Here is a 27,551-nt window from a genome sequence, read left to right on the forward strand (position 1 = left end):
AGGTTGACTCAATTGTCTTTTATAAAAAAACGTTTAAAATTATCAGCTTAATTTCTCATTAATATAAGTGCTTTGGAATATATTTTTGAGGTAATATAGTGGATCAAAATTAAACTACTGAAAATGTTTGCATAATTTTTTATTCTGTTTGAGAACAGAGAATTGCATCTGACAACAAAAATTTTCCAATACAACATAATTTCCTTTGTTTAATATGTTATTCGAAACTGTCGGTCTTAAATCAATATTATAGTTGCTCGCCCTTAACAATGAACAATAATTAAAAATATATTTTTATCAAAGGTCAGTATGCGCTTGGTGCGTATCGAGAAGGTATAAAAGATTGTAAAAACAAATGACCGATACACACTTCATCAGTTGGTGTAACTGAGTGAAAATGAAGCTGGTTCTGGTGCTGTTGGTAACGGTTTTTAGTGCGTTGGTCTGGTGTAGCCCTACCGGGGACACCACGCACATCCAACCTAAAGTTGGTAAGTAAAAATTGTTTTGCATTATATTTTTTATTGCTTCTATTTGATAATTATGAACGAATTAGGATTAAAATTTTAGAAAAACTACCAAATAACAATATTGTTAACCAAAAAATTTTATGATTTAATGAAAAATTTGTAATGAATGTGTTTGATGAATTTGAATTTGGCTTTTCCATGGAATATTCTCTGTATAATGATAAAATTCTTAAATCTTCTAATTTTTTTTAGTAAAATATAACTGAAATGTATCTAGAAATATAGTAGTTAATCGAATCCATAACTTCCTAATTTATTTATATCTCATTTACATTCAGCAACTTTCGTATTTACTTTACTTACTTTACGTACTTACATATTTAATTTGGTTTCAGCTGACAAAGATTTTCTAGAAAAACAAAAAAAAATCCTCTCTCTCTTCCGACACATTAACCAACACTGCCACAACCAAGAACATGAGAACATAATTAAAACTTTCAACCTGCAAGACAGTAAAGATCAATTCTCGGTAAGTTTGCTTAACCACATAGCTTATCGGCGATAATTTACACCAATTTATAGAACCTCGAGGCCGTTAATAAGGTAATTGAACATTACACAAAAGGCTTCAAACTTCCGAAAGGGGAAATTTTCTCCATTTCCTATCCGGAACATCTGGAGCAAGCCATAGCCTTATTCGAATTACTTTACTATGCGAAAGATTTCGAAACTTTCTACAAAACGGCTGTGACTGCACGTCATTGGCAAAATGAAGGTCTGTTTTTGTACTCCTGTGCAGTAGCCATTATTCACAGACCAGATTGTTACGGAATTGTTATTCCACCAATTTATGAAATTTATCCACACTATTTCTTTAACGCCGATACCATTCACGAAGCATACAGGTGAGTTTAGTTTAAAGGATAGAAACTATTCGTTTTCTAGTGTAGGGTAATGGGCTGGATCAACTAAAAATCTAGTAAAACTATTCTTTGAAAACTATTTTAACATATCTACACAATAATTGAGTTAAGATAACAAGTTTTCTTAATATAAAACATTTCATTTAGACTAAAACAAACCTGGAACCGTGAAACAATAAACACCACATCAGGGAAATATCCAGGCTACACGATTCAATCAAACTACTCAGGCAGCTATCTAAATCTGCATCCCGAAGAACGGTCTCTTTCTTACTACCTGGAAGATGTAGGCTTGAACACCTTTTACTACACCTACTTCTTGTATTACCCATTCTGGATGTCCGGCACCAAGTACAACGGAATCGCTAAAGACAGACGTGGAGAATTGTACCTGTTCGTTCACCAGCAACTATTTGCCAGATACAACTTGGAAAGATTGTCCAATGGATTTGGTGCAGTTCAACCTTTAGACGTTAATGTTCCAGTTGAAACGCCATTCTATCCATCTTTGCAATATCCTTGTGGATTACCTTTCCCAGAAAGGCCAAGATTCGCGAGATTGTCTGATTATTTCTATACTTACGGAGAGCAAGTAAAGTCCCGGTTTGGATACAGCTACAGATTTTACAATGATTTCTCCCGAAGGATTGCTGATGCTGTTGATAGAGGATACGCCTATGATGTAAGTTATTATTATATTATTCTCTTAAAGACAAATTGGTGAATGGAGTAAAACGTCTAAACAGAAAGAAAATTTGATTATCTGAAAATTACTCTCTATATTACAATAATCAAATAAATTACGGTCGCTTGCCATTATATTACTATAAAATTGAAACAATAATAAAAATTCAAATACAATACCTTAATTAATTAACTTCAACAATTGCTCAAAGTTATTTTTGCAGCAAATTCAATTTATGATTCTTTTAATGCCCTTTATAGTTATATAGTCATATTTATTAAATTTATAATTGTTAAAAAGTCATTATTTTTGTATTTATCTCACAGCTCTTAAGTTTTTGAGATTTTTTCAAGTCAGCCTAAAACTTTTGATTAGAGCTCTCTTTCTTCTCTTTTAAATTACCTTCTTCTAACAGAATTTTTATGTAATTTTCATATTTCTCCAAATTAACATTAATTATAAAAATTTTCTTATTTTACCAAATGTATTACTAATCTAAGTACAGAAAGTATAACATAATTACATTTTCGTTTAGAAGCTCGTTCACATAAAAATTTCGGTTTTTCTCAAGATTGGCAATTTCTATGAGTTATCGTTCCACGAAACATTTTACCTGAACTAGTAAAGTCGATTAGCTGCGAGAAAAAAAGAAAACAACTGAATTCTCTTGGATATCTAGAATCGTTGGATATTCCAATTTCACTGGATCGTAAATAATAACCTGCACAAAATTGTGCGGTCGCCAGCGATTTTGAATACCGAATTCCAGTTCGACGAGCGAGGCAATATCAATATCAGATAATTTATTGAAGCCCGTACCTACCTATAATAGGGAGTTTCAAAGGACCTCTCCCTTTCTTATTCTGTCCGCGAAATCATTGTTTCTTTTTGTAAATGCGTTTTTATTCGATTTTCCTCTCAGCATGATTATACTAATAATCGTGAGGAAACGTGTACGAAATGATAATACCTTTAGAAAAGTTTATTGAAATCTCTAGTTTATGGAAATATGTATTATAGCAAAAATGTAACATTCAATGATAATTTTTTTACAAAACTTCAAAAACGCTGGAATCTAATTTTCTTCTTATTGGCTATAAACACCAGAATAGCTTCCATTGAAGAACAGAGTTTAAATTACAAGTTAATCAAGTTTTTGTCTTTGAAGCGTTTATTCGAATTTCAGTGCCTGAAACTGAACTTTAAAGTTAGATATTTTCTTGATTCGTGATAATGAAAAATTTCTGCTTTTTATTAATTATTGTATTAATATTGAGCTTATGAAACCAAACTGTAGTTGCTTAAAACTTTATTGATGATATAAAGAAAGTTTGTATACAGGGTGGTCCAGTTTTAAATGTCAATAATTCACCAATCCATAGCTAATTAAAAAATAAGTTAACATTCATTATCTCATTTTCCTGAAAAGTGCTTCCTAAGGAAAATACAGTCTTTCAAATTTCTGTTTAAAAAATCGTTTTTTTTGTCATAACTGTCAGACCGTTGGAGCAATATTGATCAAATTTGGAACAAGCACTTTATTACACGTTATTACGGTCAAAGACCCAAAACTAACCCAACCCAACTTAAAAATTGTCTTGGAAACGGAAAATTCACTTAAGAAGTTTAAAAAATATTATTTTAGCCAGTTTTCATAGTTTCCAGACAAACTAAAAGACTTTAGTTTTGAAAATTGAATTAGAAAAGATAATTTCAGAAGCTTAAAAATTGTGTTTGTAACCAGTTTTCATGCAAATCGAGAGACTTTAATACAAAAAATTGACTCGTAGACATAAAAACTACTTTTTCAAGAATTTGTTACTACAAGTTCATACATTTAAACGTTAAAAATTGACTTGAACCCCAAAATGTGACTGAACAAATGAAAAGTGACATCAGAAGCTTAAAATTTGCATTTGAAGTAAGTTTTCATAATTTGAAGACAAATTTCAATATTTTAGTCTTGAAAATAGTCTTAGATGCAGGACATTGACATTAGATTCATGAAAAATGTCTTGAAAAAACTTTTCGTGCTTTTTACTTTGCTTTTCATTTTCTTCGAATTGTGTACTATTTTTAGTGATTCAAAATTGCTTTCAGCTTGGAAAATCGAGTTTCAAGACTATCTTCACCAAGTTATTGACATAGCAAACTTAAAAAACAATTTTTACATTCTTCATAGACCTAAAATGGCATTCGAAGCTTTGTCACTATTAAATCGACTTCTAGACACCTCAGTGCTAAAAATTCGGGTATTTCTTAATAAACTAGACTGTTTTTAGTGTTTAAAGGCTGTTTTCAGTGCCTCAAATCGAGTTTCAAGACTATCTTTACAAAGTTTTTGACTTATCAGGCCTAAAAGCCAGTTTGTCCACTGACCATAGTCTTGAAAATGTTATTTCAAGCTTCTTCACTATTAAATTGACTTCTACATTCATAGGTGCAATAAATTATAGCATCTCTAAGAAATTCAGACTGTTTTTAGTGCTTTTTAAGACTGAAAAATCGAGTTTAAGTAATTTCCAAAAGTCAAGTTTCTTCAGTAATAAAAGTAAAAAATGTTGGTACCAAATGCTACAATAATAGTCTTGGGAATTAATTTTTAGAAATAAAATAGTCCGAAAATTTAATTTACTTCTTGACTTGTTGAAAGTTGAAGAAAATTGAGTTGTACACCAATTAAAGTCTTGAAAATATACTTTTGGACTCTCTTTAGTCCTAGTAAGGTCCGTTCTAGCATTAAAAGTCAACTTTTATACTATTTTTAGTAGTAAAAAATGAGTTTCATGCACAATACAATCTTTGTCTTGATTTCCGGACTTTTTTTAGTTCTTGAATGCCAGTTTCAGACACTCAACCAGGATGGCAGTCTGAGAAAGCGAATCATAAGACCATTCCTAGTAGTAAAAAAGTTTTTAGACTATCCAGTACAAATTTGGACTTTCACAAGTCTTGAATGTTCAGTTTTAAACTATAAAACGATTTTTTAAATTGAAATTTGGAGGACTGTATCTTCCTTAGAAAACGTTTTTCAGAAAAATGACACAATAATGCAAGTCAACTTATTTTTTGATTGCCTGTCAAATGGTGAATTATTGACACTTAAAACTGGACCACTCTGTATTATAAGGAAGGAAAGGAAAATAATAAATGGAGATAAAGTTAAATGGAGCAACTTTGAGTTCAATAAAATGCTGCTTTAAAAATGGAAAAAAAACGAAATTTTGAAAATTAGTTTTTGTTATTTTGCTTGTTTATTTGATGTGATACACTTTACTTCCTCTACAACGTGGCAATATTATATTTGTACATTTTTGAATTGAGCTGTTTGTTATAATTACGATGATGGGTCATATGAATCAATTTTGCAATTTAGTGAAAATAACAATTCAACAAATCGATCACTGTCAAATGACGTCAAGCAGCCCATCAAAGATTGATTAGGTCAGAGCAGTTGTGTCATCATCTGACATGATCATTGCACATGGCCATAGCATCACGTAAAATGTCATTCACCTAATGAAATTGAATTTTATTGCAGAAAAATGGAGAAAAAGTGAACCTCTACGATGCTAAAGTTGGAATAGAAACTTTAGGAAATTTGCTGCAATGTAATCCTGATTCACCCGACAATAATTTCTACGGACCATGGTTAGGTAAGTAATCGCATATACTACCTTAAACAAAAAAAAACTTTTTTTACTAAGTAAATATAATAAATCAAAGTAGTATAGTATGACGTAAAATCAGAAAAAAATGCTTTATTGCTATAGGCTAGAAAAAATAAAATGTAACTGTCTAAAATGCTATATGTTTCATGGATATTTATGAGAAGCACTAGTATACGTCTAAAGTAAAACAATTAATTTGAAAGAAAACAAAGATGTCATCATTATTTAGATTAGATTTTAGTGTTAATAATGATTTGATTGAATTCATCAGGTTATGGTCGTCATCTTCTGGGTTACTCTTACACACCACTGTCTCCATACAAAGTGGCACCATCCGCTTTGGAACATTTGGAAACCACTTTGAGAGACCCCGGGTTCTATGAACTGTACAAAAATCTTTTGATCATTTACGCCAGGTAATGTTGGTTGTATTAATTGGGCATGATTTTTGCATTATGTCAAACTGGCAGATACCAATCGAAATTGGAGCCGTACACACGCGACGAATTGATCTTTCCTGGAGTTTCCATTGAGAAAGTGGAAATTGATCGACTTGTTACCTATTTTGATGAATTCTATGCTGATCTTAGCCAAGCAGTTTTCTATTCAGAGGAGGAACTGAGAAATACCGATAATGAATTCTTTGTAAGAGCCAAGCAATATCGTCTCAATCACAAACCGTTCAACTGTAAAATACACGTTAAATCCGACAAAGATGTCAAGGCTGTAGTCAAGATTTTGATAGGACCAAAGCAAGATGAATACGAAAGACAATCTGACAACGTAAATATTAGGTAAATATCATTTAAAAGAAGAGTTTGATATGGTTGTTCAATTTAATGTGTTATTCCAGATTTAACTTCTTTGAATTAGACAAATTTGTCTACGACCTGAAAACAGGCGACAACGTTATCGAACGCAGCTCCACTGAAAGCAAGTTCTTTGTTGATGATAAAACTAGCTACCACGACTTGTACACACAAGTGTTGGGTGCCCTGAACGGAGAACCAAACCAACAGTTTACCATTTCCGGCAAAGACACTTACATTAACTTCCCGTCAAGATTCATGCTTCCTAAAGGTATTCAAGGAGGTTTGCCATTCCAGTTTTACTTCATAGTATATCCATTCGAACCATACACCGGCAACAAACCGCAAGAATGGACATACTACTATCCTCGTCCGGGTGTTGGAGGACCATTCATTGACACCTATCCGTTAGGTTATCCTTTCGATCGTGTGATCAAGTATGAAAAAGTGTTCACGGAGGAGATTCCTAACGCATTTTTCAAAGATGTCGTAATTTACCATAAGAAAAATGTCAACTCCGTCGTAATTCCAGATGACGAAAATCAAATTTAGCTCTTACGTTTGAATTTGTATTAATTTGATACGCATAGAATTCCAAATATATTTCAAATGATGTAACACTAATGTGTTTAATTATTTACCTACGACCTCAGTGTAAATAGCTATTTACGCATAGTTTTCCGTTACGTAATGAACCTCTTTACGCACAGTTGTAAAAAAAGCGCACAGTTTTAAGATCGGCTACAAACTATCGCTCTAATGTTGGGAAAAATTGATTTTATTTACATTTCTTCCTTTATCAGAGTATATTAGATGGAGATTTAAGTAACTACCACTTCGTCTAGAATATTATCCGCAATAGCAGACACATCAAGTAATATTACTGAAAGTTCTTCCTTTCTTCTTAATAACTGAGTAGTCAAACGACGTCCAGAGACTGTTTTCATCTAGAAATTGTCAGAATTGACGTCATAAATACTGAAAAATGTCCGAAAATCGTCAAATACATTCAATCACAGTTTTTCTGTTTTGGAGTTGTCAAAATTGACTTTTTAGGCATTTCTGCTGTCTTTAAGTAGTCAAACGATGTCACAGAGACTGTTTTCATCAAGAATTTGTCAGAAATGACGTCATAAGGACTGAAAATTGTCCGAAAAGTGTCCAATACAGTAAAAAATGTTTTTCTGTGTTAGAGTTGTCAAAATTGACTTTTTAGGCATTTCTGCTGTCTTTAAGTAGTCAAACGACGTCACAGAGATTGTTTTCATCTAGAAATTGTCAGAATTGACGTCATAAATACTGAAAAATGTCCGAAAATCGTCAAATACATTCAATCACAGTTTTTCTGTTTTGGAGTGGTCAAAATTTACTTTTTAGGCATTTCTGCTGTCCTTAAGTAGTCAAACGACGTCACAGAGACTGTTTTCATCAAGAATTTGTCAGAAATGACGTCATAAGGACTGAAAATTGTCCGAAAAGTGTCCAATACAGTAAAAAATGTTTTTCTGTGTTAGAGTTGTCAAAATTAACTTTTTAGGCATTTCTGGTATCTTAAAGTAGTCAAACGACGTCACAGAGATTGTTTTTATCTAGAAATTGTCAGAATTGACCTCATAAATACTGAAAAATGTCCGAAAATCGTCAAATACAGTCAATCACAGTTTTTCTGTTTTGGAGTTGTCAAAATTGACTTTTTAGGCATTTCTGCTGTCTTTAAGTAGTCAAACGACGTCACAGAGACTGTTTTCATCAAGAATTTGTCAGAAATGACGTCATAAGGACTGAAAATTGTCCGAAAATCGTCAAATACAGTCAATCACAGTTTTTCTGTTTTGGAGTTGTCAAAATTGACTTTTTAGGCATTTCTGCTGTCTTAAAGTAGTCAAACGAATAGCAGACTTATCAAGTAATATTACTGAAAGTTTTCCCTTTCTTCTTAATAACTGTAATGTCACCATAAATAATTATTTTAAGAACAACACTAATAATTATGTAAGTAATGATTTGTGATTTTTTTTTATTACCTTATTATTTTTTTCTTTAGTGGCATAATACCTATGATTAGTACAAATATGATGTTGATACGTTGAAAATATACTTTTTTAATGAAAAGTTACTCTGAATTATATGAATTACGAAAACAGGACTCTCCATTTGGTTGTAGGTAAAGTATAGTACGTCACACGTGCTCTAAAGCATTTTACAATGCTGTAAAATGCTTCTTACAGCACTAGTTAACAAATAACTCAATAGAGCAACTAAATAAACTGCTCGTCAAAAGGAATGGGACAGCAACATTTTTGGTCGTTTTTGAGCGGCTGTATCTTCAAATTGATTAACTCGATTTTAATATTTTTTTTGAGGATTAAAAGGTAATTTCTTTCTGTTTCTAATAACCTAAATAATATTTTTGAAAGTTGTCACGGATCCTAGTATATAGGGTGTGACTGAGGTGTAGTCAAAAAATGAAAAATTTGGTCTAACGCCAAAAAATGTTTAATGATGAATGTAACAATTTTTTTAAATCTTTTGTGGAAAAATAAAGAACATTAGCTGGTTACACTTAAAACTACCCAATTTAAGTAAGAAGCTTAATTTTTTAATTTTATCATAAATCTTGGCATGTTCAGTGATTTTAATGGAAAATAATGCTATTGGATAAAGAAGAACACTATTAGTTTAATTATCCAATTTATATATCTAAACATTTTTACCAGTTTGTAACATTGCTACGTACCGTTTACGTTCAAGATTAGACGTAATTGGTCTATTCTATATCTCAAAGTTGCGGAAAGTCTAAGATTCTATATACGCCGGTGGTAATTGCCTATTTATCCGTTCTGTTAAGGAATTAACCCATATAAGAGTAGAAAGGTTATCTATAACGTTTGTTATTCTTAAAACTTTAGCAAAAATAGTTATTCATATGTAAATCATATTTTCCTGGTAAAAAACATAATACAGTAAAATAAACGCTGTATGTTATACAAGAGCCATTTTGTTTAAATCGTTGGCAACTAAGAAATAGTGTTTAAAAATGCAGATTAATGCATTAAAACCCTAACTCTCGTTCTCATTTCGATGCAGAAAACCGAATAAATTGTTGTTTAAGAGTTCCTTTTAACGATTTTGATTTTTTTCTTCCACTCCTCTTTCTACTTTAACCGGGACCCCTGCGAGAATGTATAAATGTTGATTTGATACAGCAACCAATTGCTTTGCATAATCAAACAATTTAGACTTTTTCCGACTGTTAGGTGTGGGATTACACTCAAAAAAGAAAGTTACATTCAGATTGTTTTTATATATTTTGCTTAAATTCATTGACAAAAAAATTCAAATATAAGATGTTATATCACATTGTTAGGTTGTTATTAGAAGCTGATGTTTTCGAGATTTAGCTTGTACTGAAAGAGTTTTTCTTAATTAACCTGATATGTTTAGATTAACAAGCTTAAATGTTTACTCACACGTCCTTTTAATAATTTATTAGATAAGAAAATCCAGGAAGAAGAAAGGCTGAAAGAAGAAGATTACTCATGCGGCCGAGATTTAAGTCTTTTTTTGTTAAAATGTTTGTACAATTTGCAAATAAGTGCACTTCTTGTAAACTGACATATTACACATCCGTTTGTGCGTAAAATTAATCGTGTTTTACCCATGTTTTACCATAGTCTATTTTCAACCGTAATTCTTTCTGATTTTCTCAAATCTGAACGTAATAAACTGCAAAAGGTTGAATGCCTTTTGCAGATATTATGGTAGCAAAACATTTGTTTTTCATCAGTTGACCTGCTAGAGATAAAGAAGACTAAGCGAGAATATTTTTTTGCAGCATATTTTCAACCGATGAACGAACGAAATACATAATAAAAATAAACTTAAATATCTATCAAAAGGTTTATAAACACTGTATGGTAACAACGCCTATCTGTAGTAAAATATTAATCTTCTGAACAAAGTATCGACAAGACTATTATATAATTACTAAAGATGCAATTTACAAATCAATATTTTTAGCCAGTCATGCAAATAGGAGTACGGATTTATATGCATTACGACATACATGACCTTTGTAAAATTCTTTCTTTGAAAATTATGGATAAGCCGACTTTAGAATAGATTAACTTTTAAGTGAAAGTACTTTCGTTAATTAGTGTGATAATGGGTACTAGTTTGAGATGTTTTTTGCCAAGCACAGACTGATAACGAATAGTTTGATAATGTAATTACTTATTACCGTAGAAAAGTATTTTGCAGAAACATCAACATGTGAATGCGTTGAATATCGTGTATTAAGACTGTTATATCCATTCTTTTTTGTGTTACAGAGAACGGAAACGAGAGGAAGAGCTATTTTTTTTTAAATAAAAATGTAGGAAACGACAGAGCACGCAATAACTTGCACAATGTCATCAATAGTAGAATTGATAAGGAAGAAAGTTATTAGTTCAAGTCACGTTTTGCAAATACCGCCACTTCGAGCTTATCGAGAAATCTCCGGTTTGCTTTCCCAGTCTGTTCCATTAGCTGCATACATAATTTTATCATTCCAGGAACTAGACTTTTCTAAGAAACTTTCCACAAATGATAACGGTGAAAAGTTTCTATATTTGTGACTTTTCCAAGAGGAAACAATACGTTTTGACGGGAGTTTCTGAAAAATGACTCAGAAACTAATGATGGTGTTGGAAATGTGGCTAATATACAGGCTGTCCAGAAAAGCTTTCACGGTTGGTCAAAACTGAAATACGAAAGTTATCTAATGATGGATGGATGGGCAGAACTAACAGTTTTCCAAATTTGTGTTTCTAAACAATTTCCTGCAAGAGGAGGGATATTTGAATGACCAACAATGTTAGTATCAGATGCAGTTACAGACATTTTAGTGTTTTCAGGAGATTTATGTAAAAAAATATGGGAGAACCCATAACTTTAATTAAAAACTCTTCATAACCATGATTTGTCTACTTAGGTCATGGTTATCCTTTAAATACGGCTCTCCTCCAATTAGGAGAAATCAAAGTTGAAGAGCCTCAACAAAATAAAAACCAATGCCTTCCTGAAAAAATCGTCTTCTTCTAATTTTGTTCTCACGTGGGATTAATGGCCATAAAAAACGAGGATAATACTATACTTTGTCCACGACCACTGTCCATTACCACTAATGCCAAGTGCAGGCAAATTAGAAGTTGATACTCTTTTATGTAGATACTGTTTTTTTCTCATGCTAGTTGATTTAACATAATAAAATAAATTTTCTTGTTGATACAAATATTTTTTATTAACAACAGTGGAACAGCAAAGTCATTAAATAATATTCATTATGTAATTTTGACCTAATAAATATGATTTAGTGTACTAAATCTAAATTAAGTTATACTAATATATAATTAACTATTTCTAACTAGTACCTACATTAAGGACATACTAAAAAAGGTTTGTCGGGATACATTTTAATTTATAAACAGAAAATTACTTAGAATTATTGATTGTTACATTAACATTGGAGCAATTATTGAAGTTTATAGTAGGTATCTTGGTAACTCTTCCGCGTAAATAAATATATTTTTTGCAAATTTCATACAATTTGCCGGTTATTATAAATTTTCTCGATACGCCTGTTTTCGTTTGTGGTATGGTAACTAGCAAAGATGAACCAAGATCGTTTACATCTGCAAGTTTCATAGAATAAAGTTCATGTCCTCTGCAAGCACCCATTATGTCTATTATAAGGGCAACCTAAATCAAGACACTTCAGGATAAATAATAATGAGATGGTTTTTATATTTTTTTTTACTTTTATTGCAAGATACTTTGTGTCTTCAGCATTATGTAAAAATCTATTGACTTCTTCTTTGTATTTCGTGGACAGTTTATTGAAATAAACCAATAAAACTCTCTCAGAAAATGAATTAATCTGCTTAGTACTTCTCCAATCCATGAAACTTTTGCAAGTTGACAAGTACAATGATTTCGATTTTTCTGGTAGCAAATTTGTACTTGTCGTTTTGGCAGCCTGTATAATTTCTGGTGGAGTGCAACCTGGTTCCGTATCACTATCCGAACTCATTTTTAACAAGAATTACTGCGAAAAAAGCAAATATTTCTTATAAAATTACCAAATTAAAATTGAAATCCGCCATAGCAACTGAAATGTCAAACTCGATACGATTAGGATCGCGTTTAGAATGGCCGTCGGTGTACAAGTCGTGACAGAATTTGGGAAACAATGGATCACGTGAACAATTTATTTACATAACTATATGGTGGCATGTGACAAAGGCCACGGTGCGCACACCAGCCGCCTACGACCACAAGGGCACTGACGTTGTCAATGTCAACTTAAAAAAACCACAGAACTAAAGACGGTCATACACCAAAAATATTTCAAATATAAATTATGGAATTTACGATGATTTGGCAAACTCCTGTACTGTGTTATTGCGGTGTATTTGTTAAGAAAATGGTATTCTGAATTAGCAGTAATTGCAAAGACATAAGTGGATGTCTACATGCAAGAAATACCGCATATCCCATGTTTTATACTTGGTGTGCAACCACCTTTAGGTCTACACAAATTAGAGTACCTTGCTTTTGAGATATGCTCTATTATTTCTGAGAACATTATTTTGCAATGGTTTGCTGCCTTTGGAATTTTTCACATTGTGACAATCAGATGGCTTAGTATGCCAAAACCAATTTAATATGAACTATAGGTATACAGGTCTGGCCTAGAATTTTTTTCCCGTGCACCAACTAAACTGTGAGGTATAAGTGAAAAACTACTTCACAAAACAATCGCTTTGGGTTGAAACATTGCCGTTGAGCTTTGATCTTGCAAAATTATCAAAACGGCCTCCGTAATATTTAGCAACAAAAGCGCCATCTTATGCCAGTTTTACATCACTAGCTGTTCAGTGAATACTCTGGCTCTTTAGTGATTTTCAGACCGCCACAGTGTAATAATTTACCCTCAATGATGGACTCAATTGACTCAATGAATGTTTTAAGAATCTGTTTTACTTATAAGTGTGACAAAAACTTACTCAAATTTCCTTTTCAGAAAGCATATAGTATTACTAAATACTAACAACAATAAACAAGATGAAAAAAAAAGAATGAAACTGCGAGTAATGTTCTTTAGTTAACTAAGTGTTGATATCTAAAAATCTGGAAATTACGTAAGTATACAAGTCCAGTAAGTATCAATGACAGAATTTTTAAATTTCGTAAAAAGCAGAACCAATCATAACATATTCAGAAAAATCTCGTATAATTCAATCATCAAGTGTCCTAAAAACCAAATAAGGTATTTTAGTTGTATGACTTCCTCCATCATTTTTACAAATAAATCCTTGTTGTTTTTCGTTTTGCGCTAAATAATAGGCTTAACATAAAATAACACTTCTTTAGCCATATAAAAAACTATAACGATTCTGGATTGTTTTTCGTCTCCTAATTAATAACATATTCGCAGAAGAGAACCAATTTTGAAATCAAGAATTTCATATTATTAGTACATTGTTGCCACCGAAGACCGATATGGATAAAAACTTTGTTGTTTTGATGCATGAATATTATTTTGTTGCAATAACCGATTAAAATTATCTCGGACGCGATACAACCTGGTAATTGACTATAAAAGGGGTAACGAACGGGCGTCTTCTTCAGACAAGGGTACTCAGTGCCCCAAAAAACATGAAGAGTCAGATCGTTTTGTTAGTGCTGGGTCTGGGGGTTTTTACCCTCAGCAACCCTGTCCACGATCAACGTACTGCCACTGGTAAGTAATTATGTTATATTTGTAAAGGGAAAAAGTTTATTTTTATTATACAGTGTGTCTGAAAATAAGTAAATCACAAAATATGGTGCAACTTATTCAACTTGTTTATTTTGAAATTTTTTGTCCCTAATTTTTTATTAGTTTTTTTATAACTCTAGCTTCAGAACTGTAATATTTTTTTTCCTACGACTGTTTAATAATACGCCTATTATTCACTAGTTTTAACAAAACCCCCATTACCTACCCATAACCACCCCCACCACAACAGAATACTAGCAACATACATGATGTATTGAATGTAACGTTTAAAAACGTTTGCTTTTTCACTTGTCAAATTCGAATTATTGACTTTAATTTTCTATTTTCTATTACATTGTTACTTTTCAATTTATTTTGATTTTTGTAATAGTCGATATTTCGTTTTTTCCTGCGAGCATTTTTCCGTACCAAGTATAGTAAAGATACTTTTCGGCACACAAATTATAGTTTTCCAACACATGAATAAGTGCGGAAAAGTAACGTTTTCACACTAGGAGTGTGGTAAAGTAGAGATCAAAAAATTATAAATGATGATTTTTACGGCTCGTCTCTTGATTGACAATAGTTTCAAAATGTAACTTGCTATTTGCTAATTTTTGTTCAAATCAACAGTAAACTTACTAGAAACTATTTTATAACTTTGACAATCTTAATTCTGTTATCTTTTTGTTGTTGCTAAGTAATAACTGCCCAACAACCAATTAAAATATAAACTTTTTAAGATATACAAGTTTAAAAAATAATACTTTATGGCAATTAATTGAAATTAGTTGAAATATTTGGTACACGTATTTTGTATAACCTTAATACTTCTTTCCTGCAAACGCTCGAGAATCTACTTATTTTCATATGCCAAGAAAAATATGGTATATTTTACAATTCTGACTCCATTTCAACTATAGTATGCCTTTTTCGAAGTCGAATTCGTATTGACAATGGTAAAAACTCCCTTTTGTTGGTTTTGGCTTCCTGAATAACGATAACAAAACTTGGTTTTGTGTGGTATATTTTCGGTATTTTTCTATCCTAAATCCACAACATTTGAAATATACGGTAAAAAGAGATGTGTAATTTTTTAAAGCAAAAGTCCACTCTACTAAAGTGTAAAACTTAACAAAAGCTGAAGTCAATTGTTATAACATACACATTTAGTTTTGCCAAAAAGAGAACAAATAATAGCAAGTGTAGATAGAATTAAAGAAGAATAGAATCAAACTTTGAGATTGATCAAAAAGATTCTACTGAAAAATAAGAAAAGTACGAAGGCGTAGAAAGGCCACAGACGTTATTTTTCTTAAATTTCGATTTCAAACTCGGAAATTAACTAAATTCCGACTTTAAACACGGAAATTAACTAAATTCCGACTTCAAACACGGAAATTAGTTAAATTCCGAAAGAATTTAGGTAAATTCCGACTTCAAACTTTGAATTTAGTTAAATTCCGACTTTGAACACGAAAATTAGTTAAATTCCGACTTTCAACTCGGAATTTAGTTAAATTCCGACATCGAACTCAAAATTTACATTGTCACATTGCAAAAGCTCTTCAAACCAAATTAGACAACATTTTTCAGTTTGGCAACATTACAAACATTCTTCGAAGCAAATTAGTAAAACATGTTAACTTTGGCAACATTGCTAACACACTTCAAAGAAATTAGTCGGACTTGTCAGTTTGGTTACATTACAAACACTCTTCGAACCAAAATTGTAGAATTTGTTAGTTTGATAACATTGCAAGGATACTTTTGAACCAAATTACCAAATTTTGTCAGTTAGGCAAATTTCAAATAGTCTTCGATCTAAATTATTAGAGTTTGTTAATTTAGCAACATTGCAAGCAAACACACTTCAAAGAAATTAGTTGAACTTGTCAGTTTGGACAGATTGGAAACACTCTTCAAACCAAAATTGTAGAATTTGTCAGTTTGATAACATTGCATATACTCTACAAACCAAATTAGTAAAATTAGTCAGTTTGGCAACATTGCAAACACTCTTTGATCTCAATTAGTAGATCTAAAATAGTAGAATTTGTCAGTTTGACAACATTGCAACTAAATTGCGAGTTTGAAGTCGAAATTTAAGAAAAATAACGTCTGTGGCCTTTCTACGCCTTCGTAGAAAAGAGAGAAGAGAAAGAAGAAAAGAGTTCAGATCCAAGTTATTTTCCAAATGATAATCTGAATTAGGTTCTTAGAATATATTATGCAAATGATTATTATAAAAATCATCCAAAATTGAGTAACATTAGCATATAATTTCACCGATTCCCTAAAAGTCACTGCGAATACATTTATTCGGAGATTTATCGGCACTTACTAGAGTTAATGAGATGTGCTTGCCGATTTATTGTTTGAATCTTGGGGATTAATTTACTTAATCCAACTTGCCCTCCTTACTCTTTGAACTCTGAAAAGAGCGGTAATGACAAACTATGCGGACACGAGCGAAACAAAATGGAAGCTCATCAAGCTCGGCGCTATCTTGATTCTCCTAGTGAATGTACTCCAATTTGTTGTACAAGAATAGTAACAATATTAAAGAATTACGAAAGAGGAAATACGTCAAAAAGTATTATCAAAAACATTTTTCAGTTGATCATGCCTTTTTGGAAAAGCAATACAAGATCCTTAGTCTGTTTGAACATGTTCATCAACCTATGATGATGGAGGAACACATGAAAATTTGCGATACTATTCACGACCCTGCCAAATATTTGATGGAAAATAAGGAAGCTTTTGAAGTAAGTTATTACTTCGTAAGTTATATTTTCTAACAAATTTTCTTACTGTAGAAGCCTGAAGTAGTAGAAACTATGATGGAATTCTTCCACAACGACTACATGGTACCTAAAAACTTACCGTTTTCCGAATACACTCACGAACACTTGGAACAAGCGATAGCACTTTTCAAATTATTCTATTACGCTAAAGATTTTGATACTTTCTATCGCACTGCAGTGGTAATGAGGAAATTTGTCAACGAACCTATGTTCGTGTACTCGTTTTCCGTGGCTGTCGTGCACAGAAAAGACACTTACGGTATCGTTCTGCCTCCTATCTACGAAACCTATCCTTGGTTCTTTTTCAACACTGAGGCTATACAAGAAGCTTACAAACATAAAATGCAGCATAAGGCCCTAATGGTAAGTGTTGTCGTAATGAAATGATTTTTTTCTAATTTTGGCATAAAGTGACACTTTTCAAAACTGATTAGAGTGACAAAACGTTTTACTTTTATCACTTTATGTAACTAGTTATGAAATAGCTATTTATGTAACCAGTTACGAAAAGATCGATTTTGTGTAACGAATGAATGTTTGTAGGGCGAGCGCAGCGAGGTCCTACAATTTGAATGAGTTACACAATAAGACATTTTCGAAACGTGTTGCATAAATAATTTTTTCTAATTTTGACCAAAAAGCTGTGAAAAACATCTTTTAAAGTGATTTAACACAAATATTCACTTTCATAGCACCTTGTATAAACAGTGACAACGACATGTTATGATGGATGTCGCCCATATGTTTCTACGGAAATGCATAAAAACAGGGAGTGATGAAATGAACATTTCATAACTAGTTACATAAAGTGATACTTTATGTAACTAGTTACATAAAGTAAAACGTTTTGTCACTCTAATCAGTTTTGAAAAGTGTCACTTTATATGCCATAATTAGAAAAAGTTTATTTCATCACTCCCTGTTTTTATGCATTTCCGTAGAAACATATGGGCGACATCCATCATAACATGTCGTTGTCACTGTTTATACAAGGTGCTATGAAAGTGAATATTTGTGTTAAATCACTTTAAAAGATGGTTTTTACCGCTTTTTGGTCAAAATTAGAAAAAATTATTTATGCAACACGTTTCGAAAATGTCTTATTGTGTAACTCATTCAAATTGTAGGACCTCATTCGTTACACAAAATCGAACTTTTCGTAACTGGTTACATAAATAGCTATTATTAACTGTTTTACCATCTTCACAGGAAAAAGGTCACGAACATATGCATTATGTATATGCCAACTATTCCGGTCATTATCTAAACTTACATTGGGAACAGTCTTTATCTTACTTTACTGAAGATATTGGAGTTAATGCTTTCTGGTACTACTTCCATATCCACTATCCATTCTGGATGGATGGTGAAGAGTTTCAACTTAAAAACGATTTTAGAGGTTATTCATTACTTAACCACAAATGAATGAAATATTTTATGGATGTTTTTACGTAGGTGAACTTTTCCTTGTAACACTGCAAGGATTAGTAGCTCGGTATTATCTTGAGCGTCTTTCTCATGGTGAAGGTCAGATTCCCATTTTTGACTGGAATGTACCTTTCGAAACTCCTTATCTACCATCATTGCAATACCCGAAGGGATTGATGTTCCCTGAGAGACCTAAGTTTGCCAAAATGGAAAATTACTATTTCACTTATGGTGAACACATGAATTCTATTTACGGTCACAGCAATACCCATGTACGTGACTTTGAAAGGCGTTTGAATGACGCTATTGACTCTGGATTAATTTTAAATATGGTAGGTGCTTCTTTGCCTTAACAATGCGATATTAACATTTTTTATGTTTAGAAAAAAGAAAAATTGACAGCATTATACGACCCCAAACATCATGATATTACAGTCAACAACTTTGGTAACCTCATCCAAGGCAATCCAGATTCACTTAATAATAAGTATTTTAAAAACTACACTACTTTTGCTAGCCATTTGTTGGGATATTCCTACATGCACAAAGACTGGAAACATACCCTTCCATCTGCACTAGAACACCATGAAACAGCTGTAAGAGACCCAGCTTTCTATCAGCTTGGTAAAAGGGTATGCCTCCACAATATTTCTATCCATAAAGTATACCATAAGTTAACTGTGTTTCAGATCTTAAATATGTACCATTACTTACAAAGCGTACACATGCACCCCTATCGTAAAGATGAGTTGTTATTCCCTGGTGTAACCATTAAAAGCGTAGAAATGGACAAGCTGATTACGTATTTCGAGTACTTCCTCTCCGATATTAGCAATGTGGTTATGTATGACGAAGATGAGTTGAAGGATAATTCTTTCAAAGTATGTTCTAATGCTTTGTTTAATAATAATTAGAGAGAGTGGTGTTGTACACAGGTTTATGCTGCCCAAAAACGTCTAACACACAAACCTTTTACCTACAAAATTCACGTCACTTCAGATAAAGACACAGATGCTATGGTTAAGGTGTTCCTTGGACCTAAATATGATGAATATGAAAGATACATGAACATTTCCGAAAATAGGTATGTCGCTGTAATAAAAGTGAGAACCAAAATCAGTGTGTGATATTTGTAGATGGAATTTCGTACCTATCGATAACTTCAAATGGCATTTGACATCAGGAGACAACGTAATCAAGCGCAGTTCCCAAGAAAGCGACTACTTTACGGACGACAAGACTACTCATCAACTATTTATGAAGAAAGTAATGGACTCGTACAAAAATCAGAAACCACTTATCATAGAAAATAAAGAAAACTACTTCCGATTCCCCCATAGGTAAATGGGTGTCTTAGTAGCAAAAATGGCTTACTAAACCAATTTTCTTTAGGATGATGCTTCCAATTGGCAGCAACAACGGCATGCCTTATCAGTTCTACTTTATTGTTTGTCCCTACAAGCCATTCTCTGGAATGGAAGCCGAAATGACCTTTAACTACCCTCGTCCTGGAACTGGCGGAGGATACATAGATGACTATTCATTATACTTCCCATTCGATAAACCTATCAAGTACGGCAAGATGTTTGTCACTGAAATCCCCAACTCGTACTTTTATGAAGTGAAGATCACTCACAAATCAATGGGAGATGACAAATTGCCAATGGCTGAGCATATGCAGTAGAACATAAGATTTGATTAATACAAGTTTGATAATTTTTTTTGTATTATAATGAAATAAAATTATTTGTTAAAAAATGCAAATATTACTAAAATAGAACTAGAGATATGCTCTATATGTTTGTTGAGACGAGTTACTCATTTTTTCTTTGTTTATTGGGTCTTCTGTCTCACACAAAAAAGGTTTGTTGGGAAAATGGAATTTCGCACTATTTTCAACTAAGTTGAAAATAACATTAACCTAGTTGTCCCAACACAAGACCACTGGTCTTGTTACCTAAAAACGCTGACGTTTCGGTGGAAAATCTACCACCGTCTTCAGAGAATCTAAAAAAGAAAGAACACAACGGCAGAACACAGAAAACAACAACTTAATAAATATTAAACCTGATAATGTTCAATTTGAAACTCTGAGAAGGGTTTTGTCAATAAAAATTGACATAAATTTTGACTTTTGTTATTCCAATAGGAAAGGTTATCTATTGTTGTAGTGAAAGGTGGGTTTTATAATGAAAACAAAATTACAAGAAATTTCAGTTTTGTTTGATATGACCAAGTGTTATCTCCTCCTCTAGAATATTTAACCAAGTTTGGTCAATATTAATAGAGGATGTAGCAACACAGGAGTCATGGTTTAATCTAATATATGCACTTTCTTTTATTTTACGTCTTTTTGAAAAACTTTCTTTGTCTATGATACTACATTCATTCCATTTGACTCTATGATCATTATCAAACGCGTGTTGGGATATATTAAATTTGTGAAACTCTCCAGTTCTTAAATAATTTTGGTGTTCTTTAATACGTTTTTTTAAAGGTCTAGAGGTTTCACCAATATAAAATTGATTGCATTCGCAAGGAATTTTATATATCACGTTTCTTGTAGATTCATTTTCATTGTGAGGTTTTGTTTTAGTTAAGTGTGATCTTAATGTGTTTTGAGTTCTAAATATTGTTCTGATGTTATATTTTTTAGCTATTCGTTTGATTTTGTCAGAAATACCTGGAATGTAAGGAATAAAAAGGTTAGTAAAAGGTAAAATTTGATTTTGATTTCCAGATTGTTTTGGATGTTCTAAATCCCTAAAACATTTATTAATAAATGTTTCAGGATAGTCATTATCTTTTAGAACATTTTTAATGAAAAATTTTTCTTTATTAAATTGTTCATTATTGCAAATAATTTTGGCTCCATCAAATAAACTTTTTACAATACCTTTTTTTACCATTATTGGATGATTGGATTTGTAATTTAAATATCTATTTGTGTGGGTTGGTTTTCTGTATACTTTTGTTTCAAATTTGTTTATGTCTTTTTTAATTAGAATGTTTAAGAATGGAAGTTCGTTATTTTGTTCAGTTTCTGTTGTAAATTTGATTGTGGGTTCTATTGAGTTTATGCGAGTTAGAAATTGTTTGAGATGATCAATACCGAATGGATATATTGAGAAAACATCATCAATATATCTCCACCAGATTGTTGGTTTATAATTAAAATTATTAATGTTATTTTCTTCGAAATGTTCCACATTGCCATTCCAGAATTTTGTTGGTAATAATTAGAGTCCGGATTTCTAGAAATTTTACTTTTTGTAAATAATAAAAGCAACCAACCTTTGACATCTAATGTGAACGATTTATGCAAAAACGTGTCATTTGACAGATTTTGTTTGATGCTTTTGCTTTTTTATTCGTTTTGTGCTTATTTTAGTTTTTTGTGCTTATTTACTGCTATTTTTCTATGGTTTAACTAGTTTTTTACAAAACAAGCTTTTCAAGTTTTTAAAAATAAACTGAACTAATAACTGCTTTGACAAAAAATTACTATATTGAGATATTGAAGGCTTCTGAACGACAAAAACATGTTGCAAAATGTATAAGTATCAATTTACAAATTTAAACTGACCAAAAAATTTCCTAAAAGTACTCTAAAAAAATGTAAATCATTCCAAAACACTATAAAACCTCTAAAATTCTTTGTAAAGGTTACAAAGCAGCCTAGAAGCTTTTAAAAGCTTTTAGAACAGTCTAAAAGCTTCCAAATGCTTTTCAATTTATCTAGAAACTCTCAAAAGCTTCCGTATGCTTCTAAAGCAATTTAACAGCTTCCAAAAGTTTCTAAAACCATCTACAAGGTTTCAAATGTCTTAAAGGCAGTCCAGAACGTTCAAGGCTCTTTAAACACCTTCCAAATGCTCCTAAAGTAGTCTAAAAAGGATTTAAAACACTACAGAAACTCCAAATATGTCTATAGCCTTCCAAAACAGTCTAGAAGCTTCCAAAAGCTTTTAGAACCCTCTAAAGGCTTTCAAATAACCTTTAACTAGTCTAGCAGCTCTCTAAAAATTTCAAGGCAGACTAAAAGCTTCCGTATGCTTCTAAAGCAGTTTCAAAGCTTTCAAAAGTTCAAATTCACATGTCTTAAAAGCAAGCCAGAATCTTCAATGCTCCTAAAGTAGTCTAAAAAGATTTCAAAACACTACAGAAACTCCAAAATGCTTTTGAAGCAGTCTAAAAGCCTTTCAAAATAGTCTAGAAGCTTCCAAAAGCATTTAGATCAGTCTAAAAGATTCCAAATAATCTTCAACTAGCCTAGATGCTCTTAAAAAATTTTAAGGCAGTCTAAAAGCTTCCGTATGCTTCTAGAGCAGTTTAAAAGCTTTCAAAAGTTCAAATTCACATGACTTAAAAGCAGTCCAGAATCTTCAATGCTCCTAAAGTAGTCTAAAAAGATTTCAAAACACTACAGAAACTCCAAAATGCTTCTAAAGCAGTCGGAAGTCTTTCAAAACAGTCTAGAAGCTTTCAAAATCATTTAGAACAGTCTAAAAGATTCCAAACGCTTTTCCACTAGTCTAGAAGCTCCCAGAAGATATTAAAGAAGTTTAGAAGCTTCCAAAAAATTTTGTAAACCGTCTAAGAGATTTCAAATGCCTCTAAAGAATTCCAGAACCTTCAATATGCTGTTTTAACAGTCCAAATGCTCTCAAGTAATTCAAAAAACTTTTGGAAGTTTTCAAAACAATTTGAAATCTTCAAAAAATGTCTAGAAGTTGAACCCAAAAAGAGAAAGAGTTTTGTGCTTTTTTACAGATTTTTATGCTTTTTTCAGGAAAATAATTTTGCTTTTTAAGCGCTTTTTTTCACGATTTTAGTGCTTTTTAATCCGGACTCTAGTAATAATCATCTCCATATTGGAAGAAAGTTGTTTTAACACAAATTGTTAAAAGTTCTAAAATAGTGTTTACACTTAAGCTTGTACGTTCCCCAAGACTTGAATCATTTTGCAATTTAGATCTAACAATTGAAAGAGTTTTGTCAACTGGGACGTTCGTGAATAAACTTACATCAAAACTTACCAGAATATGATTTGGATTAATGTCGATATGTTTGAGTTTTTCAAGAAAGTGAGGAGAGTTTTTTATGTAAGAATCTGTGTTACCTACTAAAGGATTTAAAATGTTTAGCAAGAAGCGAGCTAATGATCTATTACTCACAATTGGCCTTAATGGCATGTTATTTTTATGAATTTTAGGAACACCATAAAAATGTGGTGTTTTGCTATTATGGGGCGTAAGATTACGCCTCTCAAGATCAGAAAATTGATCTCGATGTTTTTTTAAAGTAGTGCAAATTTGCCTTTCAATTTTTTCTGTTGGGTTTTTACTCAGTTTTGTGTAATTGTTTTCATTTAAAAGAGTCATGATTTTGATGTGGTATGTAATAGTATCCATTATGACTGTAGCGTTACCTTTGTTTGCTGGAAGTATTTTTATGTCTTTTTTGAGAGAGTATAATGCTTGTTGTTCAGGTTTGGATAGGTTATGTTTGATTTTGTGTTGTTTTTTTGTTGTTGTTTTGTTGTTTTTACTGTTGTCCTTCAGAACATTTCATCTTAATTCATGTTGCATCCTACTTTAATAGAGCTGAAATGGCTGATTTGAGCATTGCACTGTTATCAGAGTTTAACTTGCATACCGAACTGTATAGGGTGTCCCAAATTCGATTCTTGACATTATAATCTTGAAAACTGTTAATGAGAAAAGTGAGTGAAGAAAAAGTTGATTTCGAGTGTTAGGAATGACTTTATCAGCTTAAAAGCAATATCTCGAAACTCGTGACACTTTGTGTAACAGTAACAGCGAAAGAATAAACTAGTTTAAAGTGCAAAAAGTAGTATTATTTGGAATTGAGTTTGCCGGAATTAGGTTTAACTCTTTTGAGACTTGACGAAAGTGAATAAGACAATTGGGTCACCTTGTACACCTGCCTATGATTAAAACGTCGTCGCAAAGTTTTCTAATAAGAATTGCATAATTATGGTAAAACCAGGAAAGTCTCTTCTTTGAAACTACGAGAGACTACTAAGATTCTACCTTATTCTTAGTACGCTGTTCCGTTATGGAATAGACAAAGTTTTCATTAATTACATACACTGTGAGTGACTACGACGTTGCCAGTTTCAAATAAATGCTATAGTCTTCATAGTTTACAAAATGAAACGTTTTACGTCATTTAAAGTGACATCAAAGCACACAGTAGAGAGCTACTAAATGTACGTATACAGGGTAGTCCAAAAAAATAAAATGATAAGTTACAACTGCTAAGTAGATGACCAAAATGGCTTCATTATCTAATCTTGTGTGGAATTAAGGAAGTTATCTCGAACAAAAAAGAATATCTTGTAACCTTCTTGGATGAACAAAACATCTGTTACCACATCATCTGATCAAGAAGGTCCGTTACACTACATCATGATTTGTCTAAAAAAAAACATATAAGTAACCTATGAAAGTATAATATCTTCGAACTGAAATCTGTAAATTTCGTAATTTTTAACCCAAAATCTACAACAGAAATTCTAGTAAAGAAAAATCTACAACTCAACGAATGTTTGCGTGCTCACGCTCCATATTTCTCAAATTTTCTATTAAACCGTCTGCATAAAGGTTATCATGTTTTCTTCAACGTTTTCCATGTATTACGGAAAATCGATACTTTAATATAGAGGCAATAATTTACCTTTATGACCGTGCGAGTCTTTAACACGTTCCACATTTTCTCCTTAGCGACGTTGCATCTATTAATATTCTGATCATAGACTGGCTCTTTTTCTTGTTATAATCACATTTACCTGATTTTCTTTTTGTTTTAACACCATGTATTTGTATGAAGAAAATGTTGAAGCTAAAATTGCGAGAGACGGAAAACCACCCTCTAGAAGACCGCCAGCTAGAAGAAGAAGAATGTTGTTTTCTGTGATCAAGTTGTGATACTTGTGTTGTTAGCAGTTCGACTTTTATTAATAGTTTCAACAGTTTCTAAGAGCGTAAATTTTATTATGAAAACAAAGCGGTAATTTCTACAAAAATAAAATAAAATTGTTTCAATCATGCCATTCAATATCAATACAGGGTGCCTCTCGAAAACGTTATGAGAGAGAGTATTTTTTCGGATATTTCCGGAACTAATCGGTTTTTTTTTTAATGTTAAAACGGCATAAAATAGAACTCCAAATTGGGCAAGTTTGCCTCCATTTAACCAACTCTCTGTATCTTTACCGTTTTTAAAATCCTCATACTTAAACACAATAAGAAGAAGATACCTTGAACCACAGAGTTTGAACCACGTTTTTGTAACTTTATTTGACTTAAATGGTATTTTTGTTCACGATCTGATAGTTAAGATACTTGTAAATCTAACTCAATTTTTTACACTTCTAAGTTACTTCTTTTGATTTTTTCACTTTGCGTGTTACAGTATCCAAGAATAATCAGACTAAAAAAGCGATCCACTGAAAAATTTAATTTGTATTTTCCCAACGCGAAAAGGCAAAGTTTTACTTGGTCTGTTAAATTTAGAAAATGGAAAATATGTTAATGTCCCGCATCGAGTTTGCCTGAGTGCATCTTAAGGTTTGGGTTACCAAGCGTCATTTTTCTTCTCTACTTTCAGGAAATCGAACTATATGGCGTAAGCTAGAAAGGAGTTGTATAAGGGAAGATTCTGCTTTTACAAGGTGTCCATAAAAATTTAGCTGTTATATATAAATCAAAACAAAGACAAAATGTCCAATTCTAACCAGTTTCTAAAACTTGTAAGGTTGTACATACTAGGCAAACAGAATACAAGCGACAATGTGGCAATGATGAAACTATTTTAGATCGATAGAGCAATATTTATTACCTAAACGTGCAAATTTTCAGAATGTTCAGATCTCCATAAATGTCTAAGATACCCTCCCACTTTTGGACACCCTTAATGGCAAAAAAATATTGCACTTGTGGATTAATGTTTAAAAGAAAACAAATTGACATTATTAAATAATTTATAAAAAAATAAAATAAGAGTGTTAGAACCATTTTGTAGTTTTTTTGTCCTTTTTTTAATGGCGTTTTAGTGAAAAATATACGAGTTTAAATAAAAAAGTTACAATCATTCAAAAATTGAAAAAATTCCATTTTTGCAAAAAGTGCAATTTTTCATTTTGCTCCAGGAGGGTTCTAATGCACAGCAAAGGGCATATTAATACCAAAGGACCTTAAATTAGGTGAAATAAGTATAAAAAAAGCATTTTAAAATTTTTTATTTTTCAAAAAAATCAAAAGAATGGGGGGGTATTAGGGGTCTTTTTTTACTACTTTTTGAACTTCAATATCTCGGTAACATAGAGAGCTAGAGAGGTCATTTTTGGTCCATTTTGTAGTATTTTTTATCCTCTTTCTAATAGCGTTTTAGTGAAACCTATAAGAGTTCAAATAAACAAGTTACAGTCATTCAAAAATTGAAAAAATTCTATTTTTGCAAAAAGTGCAATTTTGGCAATTTTTTATTTTGCTCCTTGAGGGTTCCAATGCACAACAAAAGGCATATTTATACCAAAGGACCTTAAATTAGGTGAAATAAGTACAAAAAAAGAACTTTAAAATTTTTCATTTTCAAAAAAATCGAAAGAATGGGGGGGTATTAGGGGTCTTTTTTTACTACTTTTTGAAATTCGATATCTCGGTAACATAAAGAGCTATAGAGGTCATTTTTGGTCCATTTTGTAGTATTTTTTATCCTCTTTCTAATAGCGTTTTAGTGAAATCTATAAGAGTTCAAATAAACAAGTTACAATCATTCAAAAATTGAAAAAATTCCATTTTTGCAAAAAGTGCAATTTTGGCAATTTTTTATTTTGCTCCAGGAGGGTTCTAATGCACAGCAAAGGGCATATTAATACCAAAGGACCTTAAATTAGGTGAAATAAGTACAAAAAAAGCACTTTAAAA

General features: G+C 31.8%; 1 protein-coding gene across 1 annotated transcript; it reads left to right on the forward strand.

Moving 5' to 3' along the window:
- Window positions 1-332: 332 nt before the first annotated feature.
- On the forward strand, window positions 333-24,450 carry LOC145726505 (uncharacterized). The gene is given in 18 exon segments (XM_081975669.1): window positions 333-491; window positions 866-999; window positions 1,053-1,375; window positions 1,541-2,075; window positions 5,620-5,734; window positions 6,021-6,165; window positions 6,220-6,543; window positions 6,603-7,109; window positions 11,970-11,997; window positions 14,194-14,344; window positions 16,982-17,130; window positions 17,182-17,532; window positions 18,379-18,568; window positions 18,625-19,229; window positions 19,287-19,478; window positions 19,533-19,681; window positions 19,734-19,937; window positions 19,990-24,450. Coding segments are annotated over 18 exon segments (4,488 nt in total). The 5' UTR covers window positions 333-397; the 3' UTR covers window positions 20,282-24,450.
- Window positions 24,451-27,551: the final 3,101 nt, after the last annotated feature.

This window comes from Ips typographus, linkage group LG1 (assembly GCF_016097725.1).
Source record: "Ips typographus isolate SLU linkage group LG1, UJ_Ityp_2.0, whole genome shotgun sequence".
Classification (NCBI taxonomy): Eukaryota; Metazoa; Arthropoda; class Insecta; order Coleoptera; family Curculionidae; genus Ips; species Ips typographus.